At 40.7% G+C, this 14955-nt stretch overlaps 1 protein-coding gene across 7 annotated transcripts in view; it reads left to right on the top strand.

Moving 5' to 3' along the window:
* The window catches only part of grip2b (glutamate receptor interacting protein 2b), a 155960-nt gene that overhangs the window by 110269 nt on the left and 30736 nt on the right, over positions 1-14955 (top strand). For 4 of the 7 annotated variants that reach the window (XM_027279556.1, XM_027279561.1, XM_027279558.1 and 1 more), the window contains exons 3-8: positions 4939-5074; positions 5238-5383; positions 6854-6940; positions 8046-8121; positions 13307-13452; positions 13887-14034. In XM_027279556.1, the coding sequence (XP_027135357.1) occupies positions 4939-5074; positions 5238-5383; positions 6854-6940; positions 8046-8121; positions 13307-13452; positions 13887-14034 (739 nt within the window). Of the gene's footprint in view, positions 1-902; positions 976-4938; positions 5075-5237; positions 5384-6853; positions 6941-8045; positions 8122-13306; positions 13453-13886; positions 14035-14955 lie in introns of those variants that run through there. The other 3 variants (XM_027279562.1, XM_027279557.1, XM_027279559.1) reach the window with 3 other exon arrangements.

Raw genomic sequence — 14955 nt, forward strand, 5'->3', positions numbered from 1 at the left:
TCAACGTCCTGTGTCCTGGTCCCCGCTGAGCGCCCTCATGCGTAGACGTGAAGAAAGGTAGAAACTCACTGAGGCATTACACTGATCAATATCGCAGCAACCGATTGACGGATTTTGATGATTGAGGTCTCCATCGACCAGTCAGAGTCAGGAGAATCGATTAGTACCCAAATTCACCTTTGACACACCAATGACGATCCAGAATGAAGTACACCCAAAGGTAGTATTTCGCACCAAGAGGGTAGACTAGACTAAAGCGGAGACATAGGAGGCAGTAGCAGCGTTTTTTGCGCTGGAATATAACTTTTGAGCACAAAACAGTAAAGATAAGACAGACTTTATTTTTGCTACTCGGTGATGAGACACATATCTTTGTAATCAGTGGAGTCTCTGATTTCACACCTCTTTTTAGTGGTTTGGTTGAAGTGGTGAAATTAGCAGAAGCACTAAAGTGGACATGTGCTGTTTCCATGTTTTTGTTACATGCCCATATATGTAATTGCTTGTGGATTTAACTATGTTTCATCGGGGTGGCAGTGCTCGGTATACGCTGAGTTTCTCCCTGTCATTTTGGTATGCTACATGTTAGGATTGGTGCTTCCTACTGTAGCAGATGCTGATTGTCTGTAATGTCCATGCATCTTACGCTGTCCCCTGGACGGGGGACTTTCAGGACTCAGAGGTTATAACCTCTGAACCTTCAAAGTTCTCACACTTCATCATTCTGCTGTTGTTACCTTAGAATGAGCCTTTTATATCTATCTCCCTTTTTTTGCTTATTGTGTGGCCACTAAATCCCACACACTGCTCCTTTATTATTAGATCTTTAGCTTTAAGCTTTAAAAAAATGTACATTGATATCTCTAAAGCGTTATTGTGTGTGTGTGTTCTTTCCAGATGACGGGCCATATGGAAAAACAAAGGATATCTCTGGACCAGAACAGACTATGGCCTCAAGAAGACACAGTATACCAGGTACATCCATCTATCTTTCTTTCTCTATAGACGATCATAACGATCGTAATTAATTAATAAAGTGACAGCGATTTGCCTAATTAGTTTGAGTTTACAAAAACAGCTTCTCTCTGTCTAAACTGGGTAATCACGATGGCCTGATGACGGCACAGTGAGTCCCAGGTTGTCTGTGAACAGATGTGTTTGCTCTGTTAGCGTCCCTGAGTGCAAACTGGTTTCCACAAAACCTTTTTTTTTATCCGAATATTCACTGCTGCAATACACATCTCTTATACAAACAGAAGAAAACACACATTTATGATGTGATTTTAAATGTGTTCTTGTGTTTTAACAACAAAACGACCTGCTGCTGCCTGACATGAAGCTTTTACAGTCTCCCCCATAAACCGCCGTCCAGTGCGACCATCTTTCTCGTCCTGACTTATATTACACCGCTTTATATGTTTAAACGACGCCCGTCTGCATTATGCAAAAAGCAGGAGATGCATCACGTTGGATGAGGATTAAAAAATCTGCTTCATGGTGACTGTGAAAGCAAAAAATCAAAGTCTCCGGCTAAAACCTGGATACAAGTGAGCCGACAGTTTCCCGAAAAAAATGCCACATGCAAAGAAATATATTCCTTCATCACACAGAATTTATTTTCTTTATTCTTTTCTACCTTCTCTCTCACGGGAATCTCTTTCACACATCAAATCACCCATTTTACTTCATCTCCTGTGTCAGGTTTCTCCTTTCCTGCTTCTTTATCGCCTTGGCCAAATCCCTCCATTGAGTTTCCCCTTCCTCTATCTCCTCTGTCTCTGTCTATTTCATACGTTTTCTCCTCTTCGTGTTCAATCAATCTTTATTCATGCGTCGTGCAGTTACATAACTCGCCTCCGTGCTCAGTTCCAGTCTCACAATTAGAGGTATTTGTCTCGTTCATCCTTCATAGTTGCATTGTTGTTGTTGTTGTTGTCGCCTCTGTTTGTCTCCATCCACTACATCTTCGTAAATATCTCAGTACGTGTGTGTGGGTGTCAGTTTTCTGTCTGCGTGATAGGAACCGTTTCATATGTCGTGTGAACATCTCCTCATGTGTGTTTTCCGTTCCCTGAGCATGAAAATGAAGTTGAAGATAAAACTTTATGAATCGACACGGTCAGTTCTGCATCTGTGGAGGAAAAAGTCATTTTGTGATAGATTCAGTTCGGAAGACGATCACGGCGTTTGTGAATGAGTACCTTTCTGCAGATAATGTGTGTGTGTGTGTGTGTGTGTGTGTGTGTGTGTGTGTGTAATACCAAGAAGAGATAACTGTGGAGCGAAGCACCTCACTGATCCTCAGAGTCGCCTGAGGGATACTTAATCTAACCATCTATCACACTAAAGCTTCATCTCACCTGTGTGAGTTTGTGTGTGTGTGTGTGCGAGGGTGTGAAGAGAAGATATATAGAGAGATTGCGAGACAGCTTTTTAAATCTGTTGACTGGGTGTGCATGTGTAAATGACAAATGGAGAGACATCAATCTATCAGAACAGCTCAGACGTTTTATTTTATTATTTATAAAATTATCACAACTTTAAATTGTGTGTCGGTTTAAACGTGAGCGTGAATTGTTGTTTGTTTGTGTGTGATGAACCTGCAGCTTGTCCATAGTCTCGCCCGATGTCGATATATTATCACTTAAAGCTGCTATTAGGACATTTAATGTGTTGATTCTGGCGCCCCCTCTGGACAAAAGTGTTTCCACCGCCTCATTTCTCTGATTTCAATAGCAATCGACTGAATCCGGCGTGGAGGTGTTTCACGTTATTCCAACGCAGTTTTATTAGACTCAACCGCTGCCTTCTCATTGAAACCACGTTCACACGGGTCAGTCAGCAGAGCTGAGAGTTTCTTTCCGGTTGTTTCGTGCTGGTTATGTTTATCACAAATAAACACACTCCCAAAACGACCCACCCTCTCTCACACACACACACACTGCCACACGACCCTTCTGCGATTCGCCGATTTGGTCTGAATGCAGCCTTAACCGAACTGTAATCCTAAACTTCTGTGCAAAGCTCTCTCAGCTGTGAAATGATTTTCTGTGTCAGGAGCCAGGATAAGAAACACAAACTGAAAAATATAAGCTCACACCGCCTCTCTTTTGCTAAACGTCTGGATCTGTCTCCTGTCATATGAAGTATGAAACAGAAGAACTCAAGGTTTTTAGTTTCCTCTGCCTCCTAGCACTTAGATGATCTTCAAACACCTTCTTCAAAGATGATCCGACCCGACCTGATTATGTTTTGTTTAGAGGTTTTTCTTGAACTTTTGTCATGAACCCTGAATTTCAAAGCAGCAGGATGAAGGTGAACTGAACTCTGCAGCTCTGCAGCGTCTTTCCCAAGTCAACCCATTAAGTTGTTTACCTCATCAAGCCTTGACTCAGCTCGAGAAGAGCTGGGCCACTGTGCTTAATAGCTGCTGGAAAATAGGTTACATGTCATTTCTCTGGATATTGCAATGCATTTGTTTATACGGCGATTTAATTAATTGTTTAGGGAATATAGCACTGTGCAGTAATTTTTATATTTGTTGTGTCCTTTTGTTGAAATAAGTCCGATTGTTTCTTAATCCTCATTACCACAGTCCACAGAGAATCTGTTCCAGTGGGTTCAACCGAAGGTTGCAGCTTCACACAAGTTACAGATACAGTCATGATTTCATATATATATTTGAATGGAGAGACTGTTTGCAGTCAGACTGCTGAACCTACACGACTGCAATCAAATATTACAATCCGTTACACAAATAAATGTCCGATCAGCAAAACAAACGATGAATTTGAGACTTTCTTTGAACTGCTCTGCCTGCATTTGAATTTTGTGTTTCAATTTGAATTAAAGGTACAGTGCGTGGGGACTCTACAGTATAAGTAAGGTCACAGATTTCAACTGAATACCCCTCGCCTCATCCTATCTTTCCAACTGTGTAGGAAAAACTCCAGCATTCGGCAGCGTTTAGTTTGTACATTTTGGCTGTCTAACATGCTGAAAGATGTTTTAATTTAAGAGGCTCATTCTAAAGTAACAAAAACCTTTCAGGTGGTTATGCAGTCATTAAAATGTACTTATGAATTTCACACTGGACCTTTTTAACTGATTCAAATGTGTTTCTTATTTGAACATAAGAATCGTTATGTTGTGTGACTTCAGAATGAGGATTTTATATCCACGGACACTGTTTGTCCTCTTCCACAGAGTCCGCCACGAGGAACCGTTACGTCGTCCGAAACGGACAAACTAAACGTTAGTTAGGGTAATGTAGCTTCTCCTTGAAGCTAGGATAGAGCAGATGAGGCGAGGCGGTTGCAATCAGCACATGCATCATTAAATCGACACACTGAAAAGATGAGCATATGAAGGGGTATTCACCCATCCTGCACGTGTTTTATTGCTTTCCAGCAGTGAATCACAAAAGATATTTTTGACAGGGACGGACTGTGAATCTTGTTCTTCTCTTGTTCTTGTTTTAAGACGTGACTGCTGTAACTGATGATGTCCTTTGACCTTTCAAGGCCTTTTCACTCCTGCCAGAAAACCTTTCAAGCCAAATGAGACACACGAGGAAACAATGAGGCTTCGTTAATTCTCATTAACTGATACTGATCTTATCCGATCTCTTTATTTACATTTTAGTCATTTCAGCTGACTCTCTTATAATGAGCAGGCAGAGGATCAGTGTCCCACTCAAGGACACGCAGCGGCAAACCTCTCCTGCTTTATCTTTCTTGTATCGCGGCTTCCCTTTAATCCGGGAATCAGAATGTACAGAGGACAGCCGCTAACCATTTATTTCTGTATTCTCTGTGTTCGAGTGTGTGTGTATATATGTCTGTGTATACATCTGTGTGTGTGTGGGGGTATGTCCGTCTTTCCTCTGTTTTGTGTGCGTGCGTATTTGTCTTTATGTGTATGTGTGTTTTTGGTTAGAAGCTCTGCGGGGGGTGACCATGGTGGAGCTGGTGAAGAAAGAAGGCAGCACTCTGGGCCTCACCATCTCAGGTGGAACCGACAAAGATGGGAAACCACGGGTATCGAACCTACGACCTGGAGGGTTGGCGGCCAGGTGGGTGCAATGCCAGCAAAGAAGAGAAAGAAAGAGTTTGTATTCATGTGTAAAGAAAGAAATGCATTCAGACTTGATTACCTGAAATAAAACATCTTGAGATAATGTGTCATTTACACTATAAATATAATGTTCACATGCTTTTAATCCTCTTTCTGTGCAGGAGTGACCAACTAAATGTTGGCGACTACATTAAGTCTGTGAATGGCATCAATCTGACCAAACTGCGGCATGAAGAGATAATCAGCTTATTGAAGAACGTAGGAGAGAGAGTTCTGCTGGAGGTGGAGTATGAACTGCCCCCTACAGGTACATATAAGTTCAATCAACATGTGTTTACATGGGGTAAAGTACATAAAGTAAATCTCTGCAGTAAGGTCACGATGTCTGTCATTGCTGATATTGGATGAAAACCCAATGTTGACTTAACCCAAATCATCTTTTCCTGAACCTAACCAAACTAAAAATGAAAGTAGTAAAAAACCCAGTAAAATTACTGGTTACTGGTACAATTCATCCACCACCACCGCCTCCCTGTAAAGACTTTGTCACCATTTATAGTTCGTGACCTGACTTCCTGTTTGCTTTGTCGAACTTAGTGGTTTTTCCGAATAATTTGTTGCCTTTTAAAAAAATCGATCGTTAGCAGTTATCAGCCACTTAGCAATCTTTCCATCAGGCAAGTTGGCCTCAGATGTTTGAACTTGAACTCGGTCAGTCCAGCTGAAGGACACAGGTCAAGTTAAATATCCTGTTTTACCAAAATAAAGTTATGCTGGCCATAGATATGTACATCAAAAACTCTTTATCTTTTACCAGAAAGTAACAAACTCTAAAATACCTTGAAGAATACCCAAAAATACCTAATTTGTCATTGTTGGCCCAGCTTGGAGTATAGGTGACATATAGACATATGTGATAAATACATTGACTTAATGGGGATATGGAGGTGAGACATAACGGTGGTTATAGTGGATAAAAAGGTTAACGGTGATTGCAGGTTGCAACCTCTACATCCATATTAGTACTTTCTGCCTTCTGCGTGTACACCACTACTGCACTGACACTGAATGAATATATTCCTAAAACTAGTTCACTGCATCAAAGTAACCCGCCCACACAAGCACATCAGACATATTTCTATAATTGCCTTTAATACAAAGAGTGCTCATTATCTGACTGAACCACCAACAGTGCTTCCATATATGTATTTTTATTTCATGACAAAGCATTTTAAGATAATAAAATTAGTAATGGCACTAAAGCGGATCATAGGCATCCTTAATTAAATCCAGGAGCAATTCCAAACTAGTATTTCTTGTGCTGTAATTGTATATCATTATATGAGTCTTTATGTTTCTGTATTAAATGTTTATGTTACATTAGGGTGGTGTCAAATTTACCGAATATGATAAAAACGTGTTAACTGTACTTGATCATGGTGCAACAGAAGTACTCTCAGAAATACTTAAAGGTGCAGTGTGTAGGATTTAGAAGGATCTGTTGACAGAGTTGGAATATAATATTCACAACCATGTTTTCATCACTGTATAATCACCAGAAAATAAGTTAAAAAAAATGTTTTAGTTACCTTAATGAGCTTTTTATATCTACAAAGGGAGCAGGTGCTCTATCATGTTGAACCGCTACGTTTCTACAGTAGCCCAGGACGGACAAACCAAACATCAGCTTATTTTCTAATTCTTTCATCAAGATAAATAAAATATCTGTCTGTCTGTCTGTCTGTCTGTCTGTCTGTCTGTCTGTCCCTCCTCAAAGCACCAGACAGCACCTCAGGGGTTATATCGAAGACAATCGACATCTGTTTGCACAAAGAAGGGAACAGCTTCGGTTTCGTCATGAGAGGTAATCATCAGCAAAATAAGCCACTGTGTTTGAATATGAACTAGAAAATTCCCGCAGAAATTTTGAGAGTGACGAGTGGGCTGTTGCCGGAGGTGTTAGCATGTTAACCTGGCCGCCACCGGGCTTCTGCCTGCCGGCCCTAATCAGCAGAGCAGTTACTTAATACACATATAGTCTTTTATTTTGAAGGGACTTATTTTGAAAATAGCCCCTCCTCCCTCAGGCAGGCTTGAGGTTGCCAAGCAACCAGGACCAACTGCCTAATCAGCAGAGCAGTTACTGCACCTGTTAGAATGTCAGTTGGAAATGCTGACAGAGAGAGAGAGAAAATGCTGAGACCACCCCTCGAACAGGAAGGATTTCTGGCCAAACCGTATTTCCAATCATTGAACCGAAATCACTGGGAGCATCCTGAGCCCTTCCTGAACGTCTACATTGTTATTTTGTGTTGATAAAGTGAAGAAATGTGACCTTTAGAGCGATTCAAAGAAGCGTTACTTCTGCTTTCCTCCAGAAATGTTCCCGCCTTTTTAACATGGCAGTCTATGAGGCTGTGGATGGGTGTTGCTCGCACATCTTTGTGTTTACGTCCAAAACTATAAGAGTGACAGCTAGCAGACGAATGTGAGTGAGAGACAATTTCTACGTTTCTATGTATAAATCATGTCTGTAGTGGGCATTTGAGGCCACGGTAGTCAAATACGTTTTATTTTTCACTGATTTTCTCTCTGCTGCTCCTCCCTTAAAACAAGCTGATGGATGTCATCCACTTTAGCTCAAACATCCGCGCACGTACACACCCATTATAAACCCAGAAACTGAGTAAAAAACCTGCTCAACTTTGAAGCCTTGATAGTTAAAAACGGTAAAGATAAACTGCATTTTTTTTCAAAATAATGAATAATAATAATAAAAATAAGAAACACGCAAAAGAACAATAGTTGACTTATGTCGTAGGCACTCGTCACTAACTATGATTGACATGACACCATACTGGAATGGTGTCACTAAAAGAACAGACTGTTGCAGTATCACTGATTCCTACTGAAGATTTTTATTGATCTGTGAGAAATGTGATCAGCTTTAACGTGTTTTCTTCTCTCAGGTGGTACACATGAGGACTGGCACAAGTCACGCCCCCTTGTGGTCACCTACGTCAGGCCAGGAGGTCCTGCAGACAGGTAGCACTGACTGTACACTAATGCAGCCATAAAACCCAAATATTCTGTACATACATACATGTGCATACATGTACAAACTCACACAATGCTACAGTTTAAAGAAACTTGCTTCAAAACTTGTGTGACACACTCACTGGTTGCAGGTTATCCTAAAATGTGTAAACTCACCTCATTACTTGTACATCATTGTACGTCTTCATCCACTTCAGACGATACTAAGACACACATAGCCTAAACAATACACTGTATATGTAGGTGCATGTATGTGTATATAAATATATGTAAAGAGTATATGTACACATATATGTTGGTTCTTGTCATATTTTTGCTTGGCAAGTATTTGTTCTCGCCGCCTCCGTAGCCATCTAGTGGTTTTGTTCATCTATTCACTCATCCTTGTGAAGTTTTGTGTTGATATGTCTGTTGAATTGTGCTTAATGATGATGAATTGTTTCATTTTTTTCTAATCACTTGAATGTGTACTGTTTGTATTTTGTGTAAGGACCCCCTTGAAAATGAGATGCTTCATCTCAAGGGGGTTTATCCTTCAGAATAAACTTGAATATACAGTCAGAGAGAGAGAGAGATCATGTATGTGTGTCTTTTGGGTAGGGAAAGGGTGAAAAGGGCAATAAGTAAACAAATGCCAGACAAGCGACGGCTTCCATTGATGGAGCACAGCTCAGTCAGTAGTCTGGAGGAGATGCTGTTGCGTGTGCCTTCAAGCGGATAAACCCCAAGGATAACGGTGTCATTTCCTTTGACCGTCACTGGTATGATGACAGTTATGTGTTGCTCAGAGCCGCAGCGGCATGAATCACCTCATATCCCTTCAGTGTTGTCATCATGTGTCTGTCTCAGTTATCATGTTTGGAAAAAATAAATAATCCGTGACATTTTCATGTAAGTGTCGGCTTTGCGACTGTTTAACAGATGTAAACGCAGCAGGGGTTCAACCCTCTGTAGAGCCGGTGCTTGACTTCTTACGCATTTACTGTATAATGTTCGGAAAAATACTCCTCTGCGGAAAGGTGTGTACAGACTTCATATGTTCAGGAAAGAAAGATTGCAACATAGCATGAATTCCAATGCAGGTACACACAGATTTTCTGAAGCTGGGCTGGCGATGACCTAAAATCTATTCCATGATAAATTGTCACGTTTCTTCAGCCTGTATTTCTGGACAGGCAGTTTTCGGTTTTTGAAATGGAGCCAGCAGTCAGGCTCAGGGATATATTAGATTTCTCCTAATAAAGTAAATGCATATTAGTTTTTATTGTACTCATTTCTGCTCAGTTACACAAGTATATTAAACCATCAGAAGAAAATTAAACTTAATCGTGGTGTAAAAATAAACTAGTTGTGACACTTCCCACCTCCCCAGCACAACAAAAACCTCAAGAAAAAGTTCCACATTAAAACTGAGCTCATACGTTCCAGCTGTGAATTCTTTGGACCAGCAGTTTTTTTTGGAAATGAACACCTGAAGCCTCGAGTAATAAAACCAATTTCAACACGATCGCGCTTCAGTAAGGCTTCATCCACCTCTTGCCACACATGGGGACGGCAGGTTTATTCATTTATTTATTCTGCCTCTAATACACAGAGACAAATAAGTAAGTTCTGCAACACAATAACATGTAACACAGACATACGGATAAAGGAATTACTCGCATCTTGTTTCTAACAAACATTGGATTCAGCGAGGATTCAAGATGCTGGATCCCCCTCATGAACACACACAGTTGGCCTCTTCCACTTCCTGTTTGAGGAGTATAAGATGCCATCTTAACTTGGTGCACATTGTTTGGTCAAGGAAAGATGCAACATGAATCTGTGACACTCATACAAGGTACATCATGTGTTTTTTTGTTTTTTAGCTCAATGAATGATGGAATGTTTAAAAAAAATCATGAAATCCAATAAATAATAAAACTGTCATGTCATGACTCAGAATGTGTTTGTATGCTGCATAGAAAAGTTTAGTTCAGCAAAGGCTTTGATAGGTCCTTTGATAGAAATATGTATTTACACTAAAAGAAACATTATGTTGTGTACAGCTAATTACAGTTAACGTAGACACAGTTTGGTGTTGTGTTTTGCAGTAAATGAGGCAAAAATCCTGAAGATATTGAGCATAAATCATCTTAATATATATGTGGGAAACTTTTGCCCTTTTTGCAAACTGCTGTAACAATGAAAAGATTTTGAAAAGTATCATCAACACATCAGTATAGTAGATAACTGTTTCTTGACGATTAATCTCGCCTTAACCTGTAAAATGAACTTTAATAGGAAGTATTTTAGGGACTGCATTGCACCAAACTGGAGACCAGTAAGTAAAAGTCAAACAGATGAGTGACAATTCAAGGAAGGAGGTGAGGAACATTATGAATACAGAAACTAGCACTCACTGGTTTCCATAGGTTAAAAATGATGAGTCAGGTCTCGTGATGTGGCCTTCAATCGTCAGATCTCAACCCAACTGAAGTCTACCAGACTTATAGGAGCATCATCAAAACAAATGTGGGTACAGTCTTCTGTCAAGGAGCTGTTCTGGAGGCTTGTGGTGGAACAACACCTCACTAAGACACTTTGGGTCGTTTGAATCTTTCCCCCTTTCAGTTCGTCACCACTTGTTTTGCTAATAAAACAAATCTCGCAGCTTTCTCGGCCTCGGTTTGAACAGCGTGCTTTGCTCGTTTCTGCACGGTTACTCCAGCCAAAATGGGAAAAAGATTAAAAAAAGAAATAAAAGTGTAACGACTTCTCTGATCGCACGGCAGCTTCAATCACTTGATGCTATTTTTATTGCAGTGGCAACTATGTGTGAAATAATTTCATGGCGCAGTAAATTGGGGCACATGCACGAAGCTAAGCAGATATTTCTCTGCTGAATAAGTGAGGGAATGCTTGTCGGAGATCTTTAGGGCGAATTTTATTGTAGATCAATCAAATCTATTTTACATTATCCACGGTCGTGTTTAGATGACCCTCCACAGGTGTGCACATAGATTGACGGCGTGGGACGAGACAAGATTAAATTCTCTTTTACAATTGAATCATTTTGCCCTCAGGCTCTTCTAACGCCTTTATAAAGAACATCTTCAAAATGTGGGTCAGTCCAGGGGAAGCGAATCAGATATTCATGCTGCTTTATTTCCCCATTTATATGCCAATTGGAGAAAACTTAATCCACAGCACTATACAGTCCCGGGAGTGCCTGTGTGTTTTTTTTAGCATGACCCAGTGGGAATTACTCTGAAAGTGTTAGAGAGCCGTGCTGTTTCATGCAGGGTCACAAACTGCTTTTACTGCATCGTCATATGATGGAAAAGGACAGAGAGACGGCCTGCTCGCTTCTAAAGTAAATGTCAGTGAAGTCCTTCAGATTTCAACAGCTTCAAGGTCCAGTATGTACTTTTTAGTATTTATTGGCAGAAATTAAATTAAATATTCATTAGTATGTTTCCATCAGTGTAATAATCACCTAAAAATAAGAATCACTGTGTTTTCGTTGTCTTCAAATAAGCCCTTAATATCTTCAGTGAGTCCGCCATGTAGAACCCACAAACCAAACTCTCATCTAGATATGGACTTTTGTTTTTAATGTAGATTTGCCAATCAGAGTTTTTTGTTGTTGTTGCATGTGTGGCATACAGAGCCATCAGTGGGTTAACATACCTTTATTATTATTATTATTATTATTTACAGATTTAATTTACATTTCATTTAGTCCAGCTCATGTTCAGAGAGTGGTGTTGTTCTGTTAAGGTCAGAGGTTGGTTTTAAGGTTTTATTGTGATTTATTGTTTTGATGTTGTTTTGATTATTGTTTATTGTTTTGATTTGAATAAGCATCAAGATGTTCAGAATTTTTCTGTGTGGAAATACGAACGAGAACGAGAATGATCACACACTAATGATAAACAGTTACTGTGTTGCCAACTGACAATAATTATATTTTTGCTCTTTGCAGAACAAAAATAAACTACTTTAAATTAAATGTGTAGTGGAGGACAGCTTCATTCTGCAGCTACATATGCTTGGAAGGAGAGGGTGAAGTATGGGAGAGTATTCATTTGGTTGCAGTATGCAACTTCACCACTAGGTGCCACTAAATCCCACACACTGGAGTTGAATCGGGTTCACACTGTTACATAAAAGCTGTGGATGGTGCATCTTTTTTTGTGGAAAACTGGTCAAACATAGATGACAGCAGACTGCAGATCTGTAACAAAAGATTCAAACTGTGCCTGGAGTGCATGGAACATGTTGGCTGTGGAGTACAGCCTGTCGCTGGGGCTGCGTCCGCCTGTTTCTCGGACACATCTGAGGGCAAACCCGTTTTATTGTGATCAGATTTCCTCCACATGTTTCTCCCTGAGATACTTCTTCCTGATAACCTAATTCCAGCCTTAATAAAGCCGTTTGGTCTCGGCGTGGCTTGCATCATGTTGTTAGAAAGCTTCAGGGCTAACAGCATCATACTTTACAACTTCTGGCTGCTATGATGACAGCTCTGTATTACTCACACTCTGGCATCATGAATAAAGCATCTCTCAGCGCCTTAATGCCGCCCCGTGCATGAAAAATTAAAAATGCTTCAAATCCATTTTGAAGGGAAATAAATAATTGGCTGAAATGTGTCATTGGGCGCCTGGAGAATATTGAGCATCCAGTTTGTGTTGGAAGTGTTTTTGTCAACCAAATGATCAGATTTGAATAAAACCAGATTACACGACATGATGTTTAATCTCGATTATTTTGAATAGCACAGCAGTGTCATCTGTCATCGTAGTTTCCACTGTGTGTTTGTCCTCCATTTCAACTTGAGTGGAAATTAAGCTGTTAGTCTCAGACAGATTAGAGGAGAAAGAGAGATCACACAGTGGTGGAGGTAGTGGGTGCCCAAGATGGATATATTGATGTTTTTCCTGAAACCCTAAGATGAGTAAAGGATCAGGTTCAGAGAAATGTAAAGGGGTTTCCAGATGTGGAGTTTGCCAAATGTATATTACCTTGTTTGTGTATATTCCACTGCTGATCTTAAAAAGATGAATGGTGGTTCACTTAATTCTCGAGGTTGGATGTGTTTCTGAATTCTCCAATCTCATAATTTAATGTGTGATGTTGTGTTCTTGTCTGTGTGTGTGTGTGTGTGTGTGTGTGTGTGTGTGTTCAGAGAGGGCACGCTGCGTCCCGGCGATCGCCTCCTCAGCGTGGATGGCGTACCGCTGCACAACGCCAACCACAGTGATGCCCTCAGTGTGTTGGCTCAGTGCGGCCAGGAAGCCCTGTTCCAGATAGAGTATGACGTCACTATCATGGGTGAGAGACCACACACACACACACACACACACACACACACACACACACACACACACACACATCATCATCAGTCTCAAACACGAATTGAAGCTTGGGGCAAAAGTTTCCAGACTTTAGTAAAATACCATTGAAATGAAAGATTGGATGTTTTTTTTGTTGATGCGTTGGCATTTTCTGCAGCCTCGGGCTGAGTTTTTGTGTAAAACTGCTCAATTTAACCAACCCACAATGCATTGCAAAGAATCCTCTGGTGGTCACGTCTGGTGGTTCGTGCTTTGAGGGGCAATTTTGCCTCAAGCTCATCTGCTGTTTAACGTTGGCAGTACAGAACTTCAAAGGTGCTTTCCTTCACTATAATTGTTTCTTTCACATACAGTCAGATCCCAGCGAAGTCAACATGATTCAAATGAAAATATTTCTTTCCCCCCAATCAGACACCGTAACGAACGCCTCCGGCCCGCTTTTAGTGGAAATTGCCAAATCGCCAGGAGCAACGCTGGGCATCACGCTGACGTCGGCCAATCATCGAAACAAGCAGGTCATTGTCATCGACCGGGTTAAACCCGGCAGCGTGGTGGACAGGTATACACACTTTAACACACGTATGAAGTAAATGTTTGCATACATCCACCATGTGGCTGTTTTTCACCTCTCAGGCTACATGCAGGCTGAACCTCAGACTGGTGGGTCCTGTCTGGAAGGAAGGAAGACCTGCAGACAATATTCAGGACTTAAAAAATACAGAACTCAGAGGAAAAAATTATGTGTGTGAAAGTAGGGTTAGTGCATTAAAGGGATAGTTTGAGTAATTTGAAGTACTTATCCATCCTAAGTGTTTTACCAGCACAGCAGCTGAATGCACTGCTGTGGATGGAGGGAAACTTATTTGAACCCTCCTCCAAAAAGCAAACCTAAAGAAATCCGTATCACTCTAAGTGCACCGTATATTAAGAATGTCTTCACCACTTTACCTCGCAGTCAGGCAGCCTTTTCCGACGGGAAACTGAAGCAGTTTTATCGCTCTCTGAAAGCCACGTAAAAGCAGTGAAGTGAAATTTTACCTCGCAGAACTCGAGAGCCGTTGTGATACCAGCGACTTGGTTTGAAACGTGTTTTCTCAGGTAAAATTTGAAAGAAGCACAGATCGATATAAATACTCGAGCGTCCCATCAGGACGGACTGTCTGCTGGGCTGAAAATAGCACTGAGCACTCACTTTAACTCATATTGATCTTTTTAGGCAGGTCTGTTTTTTTTTCTGTAACTTCCCTCGATCACAGCAGAGCATTGCTCAGCTTGTGCTGAGAGTTTTGTCTGGGGTCGTGGCAACCACTGCATACGTTAGGTAACACACTCTATGCAGCCTCACTTCAAATACCCTGAACTTATACCTATAGTATTTTTCACTGCACAGAAACCAAGGTATTACATAGATGTCTACGCATGCAGAAAGTAACATTTACATACTTGTATTTTCAGTTCTTTGATATCTTTATCATGCTTC

Source organism: Larimichthys crocea, chromosome VI (genome assembly GCF_000972845.2).
Source record: "Larimichthys crocea isolate SSNF chromosome VI, L_crocea_2.0, whole genome shotgun sequence".
Lineage (NCBI taxonomy): Eukaryota > Metazoa > Chordata > Actinopteri > Sciaenidae > Larimichthys > Larimichthys crocea.